Raw genomic sequence first — 11,198 nt, 5'->3', positions numbered from 1 at the left:
CTTTATTAGGATGCACCACGTGTTTCCCATCCCTTTTCCCTGTAAATCCTGGCAGCTTCACCAGCCCAATCAGAGTAAATAAATAATATCCTGAAGATCACAAGCTGCACTGAAGCTGCTCGATGGTCTTATGGTTCTCCTGAGAGCTGCAAGCCTGTGGTTTAAAGCTGCTGCTCATCAGAAACACAGAGCTGGGGGTCTGGCAGAACTGGAAATCAATGGCCAGCATCTGGCATGGTGGCAGGAGCCGGTATTTGGTGACACTATGCTGGTATCTGGGGGCAAACCCCAGTCATCCAGGTCTGAGGATCGGTTTGCATTTGTCCTTTGCCCTTTGCTTTCCCTCAACCGCAGCCAAAAGTCATTTCACCATCAGTCACGGGATCCCTGCATGCTGTTGCTCCAAACCTGCTTGTCCTTCCCTGCAGAACAAGCAGTGCCCCAGCACTGGATGTCCCCAGTGCTTTTAATCTGTTAAATGCCTCCCCAGGAGAATCATGGTAATATTGGAGAGTGCAGGAGCAGGGGGAGAGCTGCCCATGGCCCATTATCGCTCATTGCTCACTGTCACACTGGGGAATGAGGAAAAGCTGCTGGGTTTTGAGGTCGCAGCCTGGCAGTAAGGAGTTAAAGGAGAGGTGAAATATTAAGCGGAAGCTAAGAGGCATGGCGAGAAGGGCAGGATCCCAGGAAGGCTTTTCTGGGGATGGAAATAAGAGCTGTCACCTGGAAGGGCTCCAACTGCCCAGCTCCCATCCAGCCAACATGTCCTCTGCTCCCTAGCACCCAGCCTACTGTGGCAAGGATGTTGAAGGACATGGAGCCAGGATGCTGATGGGGACACGAGGCTTTTGCAGGTTGCAAAGGGGCTGGACTGCTCTGCTGAAGGAGCCATGACTTGGGTTTTGCTGGGGGAGAAGTAGAAATGTTTTGGAGTATGTGTGAACCCATCTTGTTGAGTTTGCTGCTCTGACTGCTGCCTGTGGAGGTAGCTAAATAACAGGGAGGTAATAGTGAAGAGGTTTTTGACTTATAAGGTTTACCAGCCCAAACACGCCAGCAGAGAGAGATGCTGAGATACAGGAGGCTGCGTCCCTAGGACATCTGAGGTGGGGTGGTCCTCCTGGGGTAGGAAGAAGTGGGTGAAAGAGGCTGGACCGTGGCAGTTTGAAGCACAGGGAGAGGCTGCAACACCCACATGCTACAGCTACTGAGCAAACCTTAGAGGCTGGGTTCATTAGCACAGCCCCCCAAGCTTTCCTGATATGGGTGGATGCCACTGACCTCCATAGGAAACCCAAAAGGCGGAAACAGGAGGCCTTCACACAGCAATGAGAGAAGTAATGCTCTTGGGAGCACTATACAAGAACATTAACCGAAGCTCTCCTAAATCACTGTGAGCGGCAGGGTGTAAATGGTGATACCATGGGCTGCTCCAGCACCATCTCTTATCTCCAGGAGCTTCAAGCGCATCCATGGCTTCATGCTCATGAACCATTGCCACCAAGGAAGCAGGTTCAGGAGGGTTTTATCCATCTGGGAGGTGGTTTTACCTGTCTGGGGCTGAAAGATGATGGATGACAAACCTTTTGAGGGGAAGAAAATGCAATTACCTGAAGTAGGCTTTTGGCAGGACATGGAGACAGCAGAGTGACATTGGTGAAACCCAGGGAAAAGGGGATAAAAGACCAGCTGCTCACATCCAGGGCCTTGGTTTGCTTTTGGTTGCCTCCTCAGAGATGTTGTTCGTGCAGTAATTAGCTATGTAAAACATGCGTCAGCCTCTTTGTTCCCATTAGACTTGGCTACGGTTTGAAGTGATGCGCAACAGTAGCCGTGGTTAATTTTACCCAATGTTCACTTTAATTTCATTTAAGACCAGCTGTCTATAAATCTATAGCGCCTATTTACATCACGTACATATAAATATATATATAATTCTGTGCTGAGAAGATAAATCTGTGCCTGGAGAAGAGAAGCTACGTGGAGACCTCAGAGCAGCTTCCAGTGTCTGAAGGGGGCTGCAAGGATGCTGGAGAGGGGCTCTTCATCAGGGACTGTAGCGATAGGACAAGGGGTGATAGGTTCAAACTGAAACAGGGGAAGTTCATGTTGGAGATAAGGCAGAAGCTCTTCCCTGTGAGGGTGCTGAGGCGCTGGCACAGGGTGCCCAGAGAAGCTGTGGCTGCCCCATCCCTGGCAGTGCTCAAGGCCAGGTTGGACACAGGGGCTTGGAGCAAGCTGCTCCAGTGGAAGGGGTCCCTGCCTGTGGCAGGGGTTGGGGCTGGAGGAGCTTTAAGATCCCTCCCAACACAAACCTTTCTGTGATTCTACCTAACAGGTAACAAGGCACTGGTAGGAGCAGGGCAACCCAGATTCCAGCCTGGAGTGATGTGTACAATCAAGCCTAAAGGCTCAGTGGTGGCTCAGTGCTGATGGTGATGGTGATGGTGATCCTTAGTGATCAAACCTCCCTCTACAGTCCTCCACCCTAAAATCCCCTGTGTGTTGTGTGTCCAGGTCAGTATTAACCCCCCAGGCAGTGCACAGCTGCGAGCCTGGAGCAAGCTGTGGCTTATTTGCATCCAAGCAAGCACACCTATGTTTAAATACCTCTAAGCAAACAAGTCCACCCAGCTCCAGCTTTGTTCTTCTTTGTGTCTTCAAGGCTGGGTTTACTGGCAGTATCCAAGGGCAGTTTGTCTGCTTGCTTACAGGGCCTGGAAGAATGCCTGGTGGGTTGTTTGTGTGGGTAACATTGCCCTGGTAGAGTTGGTCCCATGCTACATGGTCCTTTGTGGGCTGGTGGCTTCTTTTAGCATCTTTCGCCATCGTATCATGCCTAAGCCACCACCACTGCTGCATGGATCCCTCAAACCTGTGTTTGTGGCATCCCTCCTTCTGGCAGCATCAGGACGGCTGGGAGGAGGCTGCCGTGGGGCGACGGGAAGGGCTGCAGTTCCTTGGTCCCAAAGCGTGGAGAGATATGGTCAGCTAAGAAGCGTATGTGGAAGTGCCGGCCAACACAGTGAACCAAGCTGCCCACTACAGCGCACTGGAAGCCACTGGGGTTGGCCATGGTGTAGGTGGCACATTCATACCATAGCTTGGCCTTGGCGCTGCAGCGGTAGACACCAATGCCTGTGCCACGGTGGAGGTCAAAGCGGTAGATGAAGCCATTGGTGCTCACCATCTCGGCTGTCCTGTTCTTGCCACCGCTGGCCGGGCTGACCCTCCAGCTGTCCGAGCGGGCAGTGTATCGCAGCAGCACATAGCGCAAGGTACCTCCTGTCACATAGATCTCCCCATCACACACTGCGGCCGTGTGGGCCACAGCAAAGGTATCGTGGGGAAGGGGTGCGGTGAAGGTCCAGCTGTCCTGCCGGGGGTCATAACGCTCTACTGTGTAGAGACATTCACCACCAATAGCATAGAGGTGGCCATCCAAGGCCACGAGCTTGCAGTGCGGCCGTGCTTGGTTCAAGGGGCAGATCTCCCTCCAGATGTTGGTCAGGGGGTCATAGCAGAAGACACGGTTGGAAGGTCTCTGCATCCGGCCCATGCCCTTGCAGCCAGCCACCACAAAGAGGTAGTTGAACATGCTGCACATAGCACACCCTTGGGAGACCACCTCTGGTGGCATGTGGCAGAGGTGATGCCAGCAGTCCCCTCCTTCATCATAGCAGCAGAGACGGCTGGTGTGGAGGCCGGGCTCCTGCAGGCTGACATCTGCCACGACCATGCGCATCTTGCCCTTCATCCTCCGCCGCAGGATGAGGTCCCGCTCACCGGCGTTGAGACGGCCGTAGATGGACGGTGTCCTCAGCACCTGCAGGTAGTTGTCGCTCATCACCTTGTAGGCAGCTTCCTGGAGGTGGTGGAGCTTCTGCGCCTTGGCTGCACTCAGAACCTCGTAGCAGTTCCCCAGGTCCAGGTGGGTGGATGGCGGCATTTGGTCAGCACTGACCACCAGCCCTGGGCAGGGGCTTGCAGACCGTGTGTCAACTGGTGCTGTGACCCCAAACCCCTCCATGGGCAGCTGCAGGTGGGGGCTCTCCGCTATGTGAAGGATGCTGTTCTTGCGGCCAGGAGACGGTGGCTCAGGAGAGGGCTCCAAGCTCCCTGTAGATGCCGGAGCTATGGAAGAGATGGTGGGATCTCGCATTGCCAAAGTTGGATCTGGCTGCTGTATCTCTTCATTGACTCGCTCCGAGCTGCGGCACTGGGATATTCCCAGAGTGACGTAGGGGGAAGACCTCTTCTTCGACACCGACTGGGAGATGGACTGGGCATAGTAGTCATAGACTTTGCCTTTTAGGCCAGGGACTGGCTTCCCAGCCCCATCCTTCACCTGCTGCTCGGTGATGAACCCCTCCTCTACCTGGATCTTTGCAACTGAGGAGAAAGAATAGGAGGTGTCCGACCCTATGCTGCTCGTTGTCATCGTTAGCGCCAGGTCTGAGGTGACGCTGAGGGTCTGGATCATCCCCCCATGCTCCTCAACCTCCTGGCTCATGCCTCTGCTGGCCAAATCCTGCTCCATGCTTTGGACAAGGCTGTCATCAGCAGCAGCAGTTCTAGGGGAGAGCCCTGTGCTGGGAGCAAGCGTGTCCTTCTCCCCAGAGCTGCTCAGGGTTTCAGCTGCATCCCCAGACTCATAACAGCTCAGCTCACTTCCCAGCTCACTTCCTGACTCACTTCCTGGCTCTTTCCCCACCTCACTTCCCAGTTTGTTTCCTGTCTCACTTCCTGTTTTTTTTGCCACTTCACTTCCAAGATCACTTCCAGGCTCAATTCCTGCCTCACCTCCCAGCTCACTCGCCCTCCTGCCCATCCCCACTTTCTTGCCAGTCAGCCCCAGTTCAGAAACCACCTCCTCTTCCTCCTCACCCTTCAGCAGACTCCAATCCCACTGGGAAGGCGTGCTCAGTGTCCCAGTGCCACTCACTTGTGCATCCCCATCACCCCTCCTCACCTCCTCACCAAACACCCTCCTCCGCCGCAGTCCCACCGCATCCTCCCCATCTCCATCCCCATCCCCATCTCCATCCCCATCCCCATCCCGGGCAGCATTTTCCCTGTGCTCTTCATTGGCCTGTGCGATACCCCCGGCAATCAAACGGGACTTATAGAACCTGTATGCCAGCGCCAGGAGGAGCAGAGCGGAGAGGACCAGCTTGCCGGCCAGCGGCATGTCGAAATGCCAGGACGGGGTTACCCGCTGGGGCATTTTTCCATGCCGGGAATGCGGAGAAGCCGATTAATGATTGTCGAGCGAGCCCGGAGCGTGGAGCTGAAGGTTTGGGGCAAGGTGACTTTGAGCGGACAAAGCTGGCAGGAGGCTCCTGGACAAGCTTTGCATGTTTGGGATGGGCTGGGCTCCGGGGAGAAGGTGCAGCCCGGAGCTGGTGGCACAGAGCCGGCTTTATGAGGCTGGTAAACAGGCTCAGACGGAAGCAAAGGGAAGCACAAAGGGAGGAAATGTATCCCCTGTGAGCAGCCCGGTGGTGCTGCTGCTCGGTTCTTTGGCTATTTAGAAGCAAACATGCAATGAAAGGAGAAAATAAGTCGTTTTGTCTGGGAAAGGTCCCTCATCCCTGAATGCAGGTGGGGAGCAGCAGCCCGGTGCTGGGTAGACCTTTGCTCTGACACCCAGCAGCTGCGGGTGACTAATTCAGTAGCCTTTGTTTGCGGCATGTTAGCTAATGAAGGGTGACAGGAAATAGCCTGAAAGCTTCTGGGGTCTCTTCAAGGCCAGTGTGGAAGTGGCAGGAGAATTAAGAGCTGGTGGAAAAGGACCTGGGGGTTTTGGGGGGGCTGGGGGGGGAAATCCATCACTGGAGAAGAAATCAAAGCAGGAGTTAAACTGCAGCTGGTAGCTGCCACATTTAGAGACCTGCATCCATATGCATGGGGAGAGGGATGAACTGAGGAAAGTAAATGAAAGCGCTGGGACCAGGAAGAAATCTGGGATGGGAGGGATGGGAGTTGTCATTTTGAAGTGATGTGCTGCTGCATGAGGGGTGTCTGTAGGGACTGGAGCCACTGTGGGGAAACTGAGGCACGGAGAGTGCCAGACATTTGCTTCTCTCTCCCGCTGGAAGGATGTAAGTGATGTGTCTGGTCCTGTTCTGAATTTCCAAGACGCAGGGAACTGTCCCCATTGTCCCTGGGGCAGCCAGGTCCCAATGCTTGGTTTGCAGCAGGGGAAAGAGAGAGGAGGGAGCCTTGGGAATGGCATCCTGCTGTAACTGCTGCCAAGTGAGCTGAATTCGAAGGGATAGAATGAATTTCCTTTTCCCTGAGGGCAATGTCTTACATGCTGAGAGATGCAGAAAGCAATGAGGCCCTGCGAGGCCCAAATGTAGCTGGGGGTGGGCAGCTGCTCCTGTTTGTATGCAAGGGACTCACTAGCTTGGCCTTAATCCAGTGGGATTTGCCAGAGAAATGAATCCAGGTGATGCTAAAACAACTCCTTGTATGTGGTGTAGGTGTGGTGGGTCCCTGCTGCATGGATCATGGGTATATGTGGTGGGAGGTCTTGCAATGGGTCTTTAATAGGGGGTCTTTAGGGTCTTTATGCATGGTCTTTAAGGAGCTCATGAACTCATACCTGGTGTCCACAGCCTCCAGGCCACCTCCCGGGCAGCAGCTCATCTCCACCAGCCACTGCATGAGGTCAGGCACTGCCTTTTGTGATGGGGGGAGCATCTGAACCTCCTTGGGGCATATTTCCCACCATCACCAGCACCTGCAATGGCTGAGATGCTGAATTTCACCTCATGGCTTTGCACGGTGCCAAAGGGGATGGGAGTGATAGACTTGTTGAGGATGCTCATTAGGTGGAGGACCATGTGCTATCCATGTCATATCTCTATATATGTGTTTATATATGTATATAGAAAGGATGGAAAGGGAGCAGAGGGGTACCTCTTCATGCTGGGTCGGCACTCAGGGACCCCCTGTGCTCATCCCTGCTGGGAACGGGGGGAGCCCACCAGTGGCTTTTAGGGGGATGTTGGGAAGTTTCCTCCTTGCATGGGTGCAGTGGGGGGAAATGCAGCAATGAACATGTTGGGGGAATGAGGGTAGTTAGATTAAGAACTGGACTTTGGAGCAGGGTATGCACTGGTGGGATGCATCGTTTGGATGAGCTTGCTCCAGGGGGCAAAGCAGCACCAGCCAATACCCACTCACCCACTTCCCTCCATTGTCTTTGGGATGGGGACCCAAAATCTATCTCTTTAGCTTGGCCAAAACCTCATGGAAAGTATTATCCTATCATCCTGTAAACCCAGAGGGGCCTGAAGCCAGGCTGGAGCTGAGGTAACTGGGATGTGCATCAAGGCTGGGCATGTGTTTGGGGCTCAGTGAATTGGTGAAGGGTCTGGGCACCCGAGTGGGGCTGTGACCCCTGGGTGTCTTCATCTCTCCCTGTTGCAGGTGCCTGCTTTAACCTGCAGGTAGATCTGCAAAGATCCCTGCATTCCTAAGCTGGGAAGGATGAATTATGCATGTACTTGGTAGCCCTATGAACATGGCCATAGCAGTAACTGTGCCCAGTAAGGAGACAGGGGAGGCAGGGAAAGCACCAAGCAAAGCCTACTGCTGCTCCCATCAGTATTCCCAGCCCTACTGAGTGGGAGCATCCCTGATTTTGTGTCCCCCGCATCCCAAAGGCTTGGGGACTTGGATGAGCCACGTCCTTGAGAGAAGCAGGGCTGGGTTACCAAAACCCTGAGTCTGGTGCATGCCAGGCTTATCCTTGTCATTTTCTGGACCTTGGGAGGATGACACATGGAGCACAGCGAGGGATCAGGGTTTTTCCAGCAGGCAGCATGCTGTGGTTGCTGTTGCCTTCACATATGGCAGGATGGAGGGACCAGAGCCTGGGTGCTGAGCTTGAGCTGTGGGAGTCGATGTCTGGAAGGAGGATCCCCATGTCTGACGTATAAACGTGTGCCTTGAGGTGAGGAGCATGAGCAGCCGCGTAGGGAGCCGGGGCTGCATCTCAGAGCAGCAGTGATGTCTCGTCACTTGTGACTCTAATTGAATGTAATTGCCTCTTCCAAATCTTGCTAAACCCTGTTCAAAGTCCCCTGAAATCAGGGACCATCGATAACGCTGCTCCTTGGGGCTTTCCGCTGGCGTCATCCCCAAGAAGCACCATTAATATTTCACAAGCTAATCATATCTCATAGGCAGGTTGTCAGCCGTGGATCTGTCATCTCTCATCAATAATGAACCAACCTGAGCAGCTCTTTCCCCCTCCAGCCTTCTGCATTATTCACTGCCAGGCTCCCAAACAACGGGGTGTGTGGCAGGGGGGAGCCAGGGATTTAATTGATGTCTTCCATAATTACCTGTAGGAAGGTGGATGGGGATGGAGAGTGAGGTGGTGGGTGAAGGTTGAGAGAGGGCAGGAGGTGAAGGCAGGATCCAGCACAGTGTGGATGGTTTTCTTTGGATCACTGCTGGATGGGATGGCATCTCTTTGTGTCCATCGCCTTAGGGGGACGCTAGGAAAGCAAACAGCCTCACTGCCCAAAATGAGAGGCTGCCATGTCCCCTCCCTCATTGCTTTAGCTGTGCTGGTGCTGAGAAGGTCCCAGACTATAGCCTGATCCATCACTGTGCCAACATCCCTGGAGAAAGAGCTAAACGTCCTGCATGCCCATAGAGGGGTGGATGTCGGATGCAGGACCACAGTGCCCACTGATCTCCTCCCAGCTGCTGGATGTGAAGGTCATGTTGCTCCCCAGATATCACCAAGTAGAGCTGGATGATGGTGGTACTGCCACTGTAATGCTCCTCATTTCCACGGTTCCAGGCTAAAGCCACCACATTTGCATTTAAATGGAGGTCTGGGTGCCTGTAAATCCTCACTTTTTGAAGCGAGAAGGACTAATGGTTGTTTAATCACGTTGGGATGAAGCTCACGGAGTATCTCCAATGCAGTGAGGAGGGCGAGAAGCATCCGTGCTGTGGTGGGGCTCTCCTGTCTGCTCAGTAGTGCTGGGGGGAACAGCATCATGCAGATTGATGCAGATTTCCCTAAAGAATGACGGTTCCCCTAAAAAATGAAGGCTCCCTTCTCACCCAGGGAGGTGCAATGGATTGGAGCAATGAAAGCAGTCAGAGGGGGAGCAGGCTTTTGGGCAGCTGGTCCAAAGGGATGCAGATGCTTGGATGCTTTTGCTTCGGGATGAAAGCAGAGCCGCTGAACCCCCTACACCCCAGCCAGCTCCAATCTGTCCCTGCATTGTTTTCAACCCAAATTGTAAACCCATGTGCTTTTATGTATGGGAAGAAACGTGTCTGCTCTGCTCCTCTGAGGCTGGGAAATCGCTCGCAGCGAGGTTGGCAGCAGAGCATGGTGGGGACTGAATCTGCTTAATAATAATTAATCATAATAGTAATAATAATGCTTAGCACTCGTACAGGGCTTTGCAAAGATGAAGCGCCACATGGCTGCTGACTAATCCTATAGGATTAAGAGTTCCCAGTGGAAAAGACAAGGGAGCATCCTCTCCTCAGGTTCCTCCCAATCACCATCCACTCCCCAGGGATCCTGGCCTGGGTCTGGATGCTCTCGAGGCATCATGGGGATGGAAAGGAACCAGGAAAACTGGGCAGGATTAGGGCAAAGCCACCTGGTTTTTGCAAAGGGCTATCCCACAACTGAACGCTGTACTGGGATGTGCCTGGTGATACAGGGCATCATGAGAATGGCCAGGATCTGGCCATACTGGACTGTTATGTGTTTCCATGGTGACAGTTAGCCAAGAGGGATGGAGAGGGTGGAACAGACCAAATGTGGGTGTTTTAAACTCAGCTGGTGCCGGCACTGCCCGATGGGGCCCATGCTGCCCACTCATGTGTGAGTGCTGACATTTTGGGTTGGGAGCTGCCTGTCACTAGAGATTGACTGTCCAGCCTGGGACAAGTGATGTGCGTGATGCCTGTCTTCCAGCAAAGCTGATTTGACCTAAGCAAGGTCTGGATAAAGCTGGTGATCCAAGCTTTTGGGCTCCCAGCACCACCGTCTGTGTGCATGCGGGCTGAGTGGGGCTCATCTCCAACACAGAATCATAGAATAGATTGGGTTGAAGGGACCTTCAAAGCTCACCCAGTCCTAAATCCCTGCAATGAGCAGAGACACATTCATCTAGATCAGGTTGCCCAGAGCCACAGTCAGCCTGGCTCTGAATGTCCCCAGGTATAGGACATCCAGCACCTCTCTGGGCAGCCTGTGCCAGTGTTCCGCCACCCTCAGTGTAAACGGTTTCTGCCTCACACCCAGCCTGAATCTCCCTCCTTTAGTCTCAATCCCTCACCCCTTGTCCTCTCCATCTTTCTTGTAGGCTCCTTTTAAGAATTGAAAGGCCACAACAAGGTCTCCTGGAGTCTTCTCCAGGCTGAACAACCCAATTCCCTCAGCCTTTCCTCACAGGAAACGTGCTCCATCCCCCTGGTCTTTTCTGTGGCAGTGCAGTGGGAATGTAAAAACGGCTTTTCCATGGGAAATCTGGTCCTTGTCTCATAGAGGACACCCCTTGCAAAGCCTCTGGGTACCCCAAGACGGTGCTGGGTACCCCAGCACAAGGCAAAACATGAAGCACAGCCTTCTACCAGGGGGAAGATTTCTCTTTTTCCTTTTAATTAAATTGTCTGAGGAAGCCAAGACACAGACAGAAAGAGACCGAGACTGTAAAGAGTATAGAAAACCAAAAAGAGAGCATAGAACCGATTGATGGAGGTGTCAATGCTGGGTGGAGCTGTACGGAGGAAGAGGAGGAGGAGGAAGAGGCAGGCAAAGCTTCACGTTAGCTCCAGGATCACTGTTAGGGTGAGCGCCAAAACTAGTCTGAAGCCGCAGTGGCCGGTAAGTGAACCTAGGCAGGAGGAGAAAAGGGATGGGAGATTAGGGAGCTGCATCTCACTGCTTGGGTTTGAAGCAGGATGGGGTTACCCCCTTTTCTGGGGGGGGGGATCACCCTCCTAAATCTGCTTTAGAGCTTGTGGTGGTGGGCAGCAGGTCAGGGATGCTGCAGGGAGCATGTGTGGGACCCCTTTTGGTGCTTGGACATCCCTGCTGCCAAAGGCAAAGGCTTGGGTGATGCAAAGAGGGATGGACAAGGGATTGGGGCTATGCAAGGACAGATGCTCTGCACGGTCCTTCACTCCCTGGGGTGTTT

General features: G+C 53.6%; 2 protein-coding genes across 2 annotated transcripts in view; both read right to left on the bottom strand.

Annotated features, from left to right (window-relative positions):
* Nucleotides 1–2,462: 2,462 nt before the first annotated feature.
* On the bottom strand, nt 2,463–6,794 carry KLHDC7A (kelch domain containing 7A). Its single transcript, XM_061367807.1, has one exon. It carries the CDS (start codon nt 5,228–5,230, stop codon nt 2,873–2,875), a length of 2,358 nt encoding a protein of 785 aa, XP_061223791.1. The 5' UTR covers nt 5,231–6,794; the 3' UTR covers nt 2,463–2,872.
* A 3,845-nt stretch (nt 6,795–10,639) lies between these two features.
* IGSF21 (immunoglobin superfamily member 21) overlaps nt 10,640–11,198 on the bottom strand; it is a 39,924-nt gene continuing 39,365 nt past the window's right edge. Inside the window, exon 10 of the mRNA XM_061367806.1 lies at nt 10,640–10,895. Within this exon, the coding sequence (XP_061223790.1) occupies nt 10,822–10,895 (74 nt within the window). The 3' untranslated portion in view covers nt 10,640–10,821. The remainder of the gene's footprint in view (nt 10,896–11,198) is intronic.

This window comes from Neopsephotus bourkii, unplaced genomic scaffold (assembly GCF_033783945.1).
Source record: "Neopsephotus bourkii isolate Nb327-2 ecotype Australia unplaced genomic scaffold, CSIRO-AGI_Nbou_v1 NB_1399, whole genome shotgun sequence".
Classification (NCBI taxonomy): Eukaryota; Metazoa; Chordata; class Aves; order Psittaciformes; family Psittacidae; genus Neopsephotus; species Neopsephotus bourkii.
Note: the sequence above shows the minus strand (reverse complement) of the source record. Positions and strands in the feature narration are given on the sequence as shown.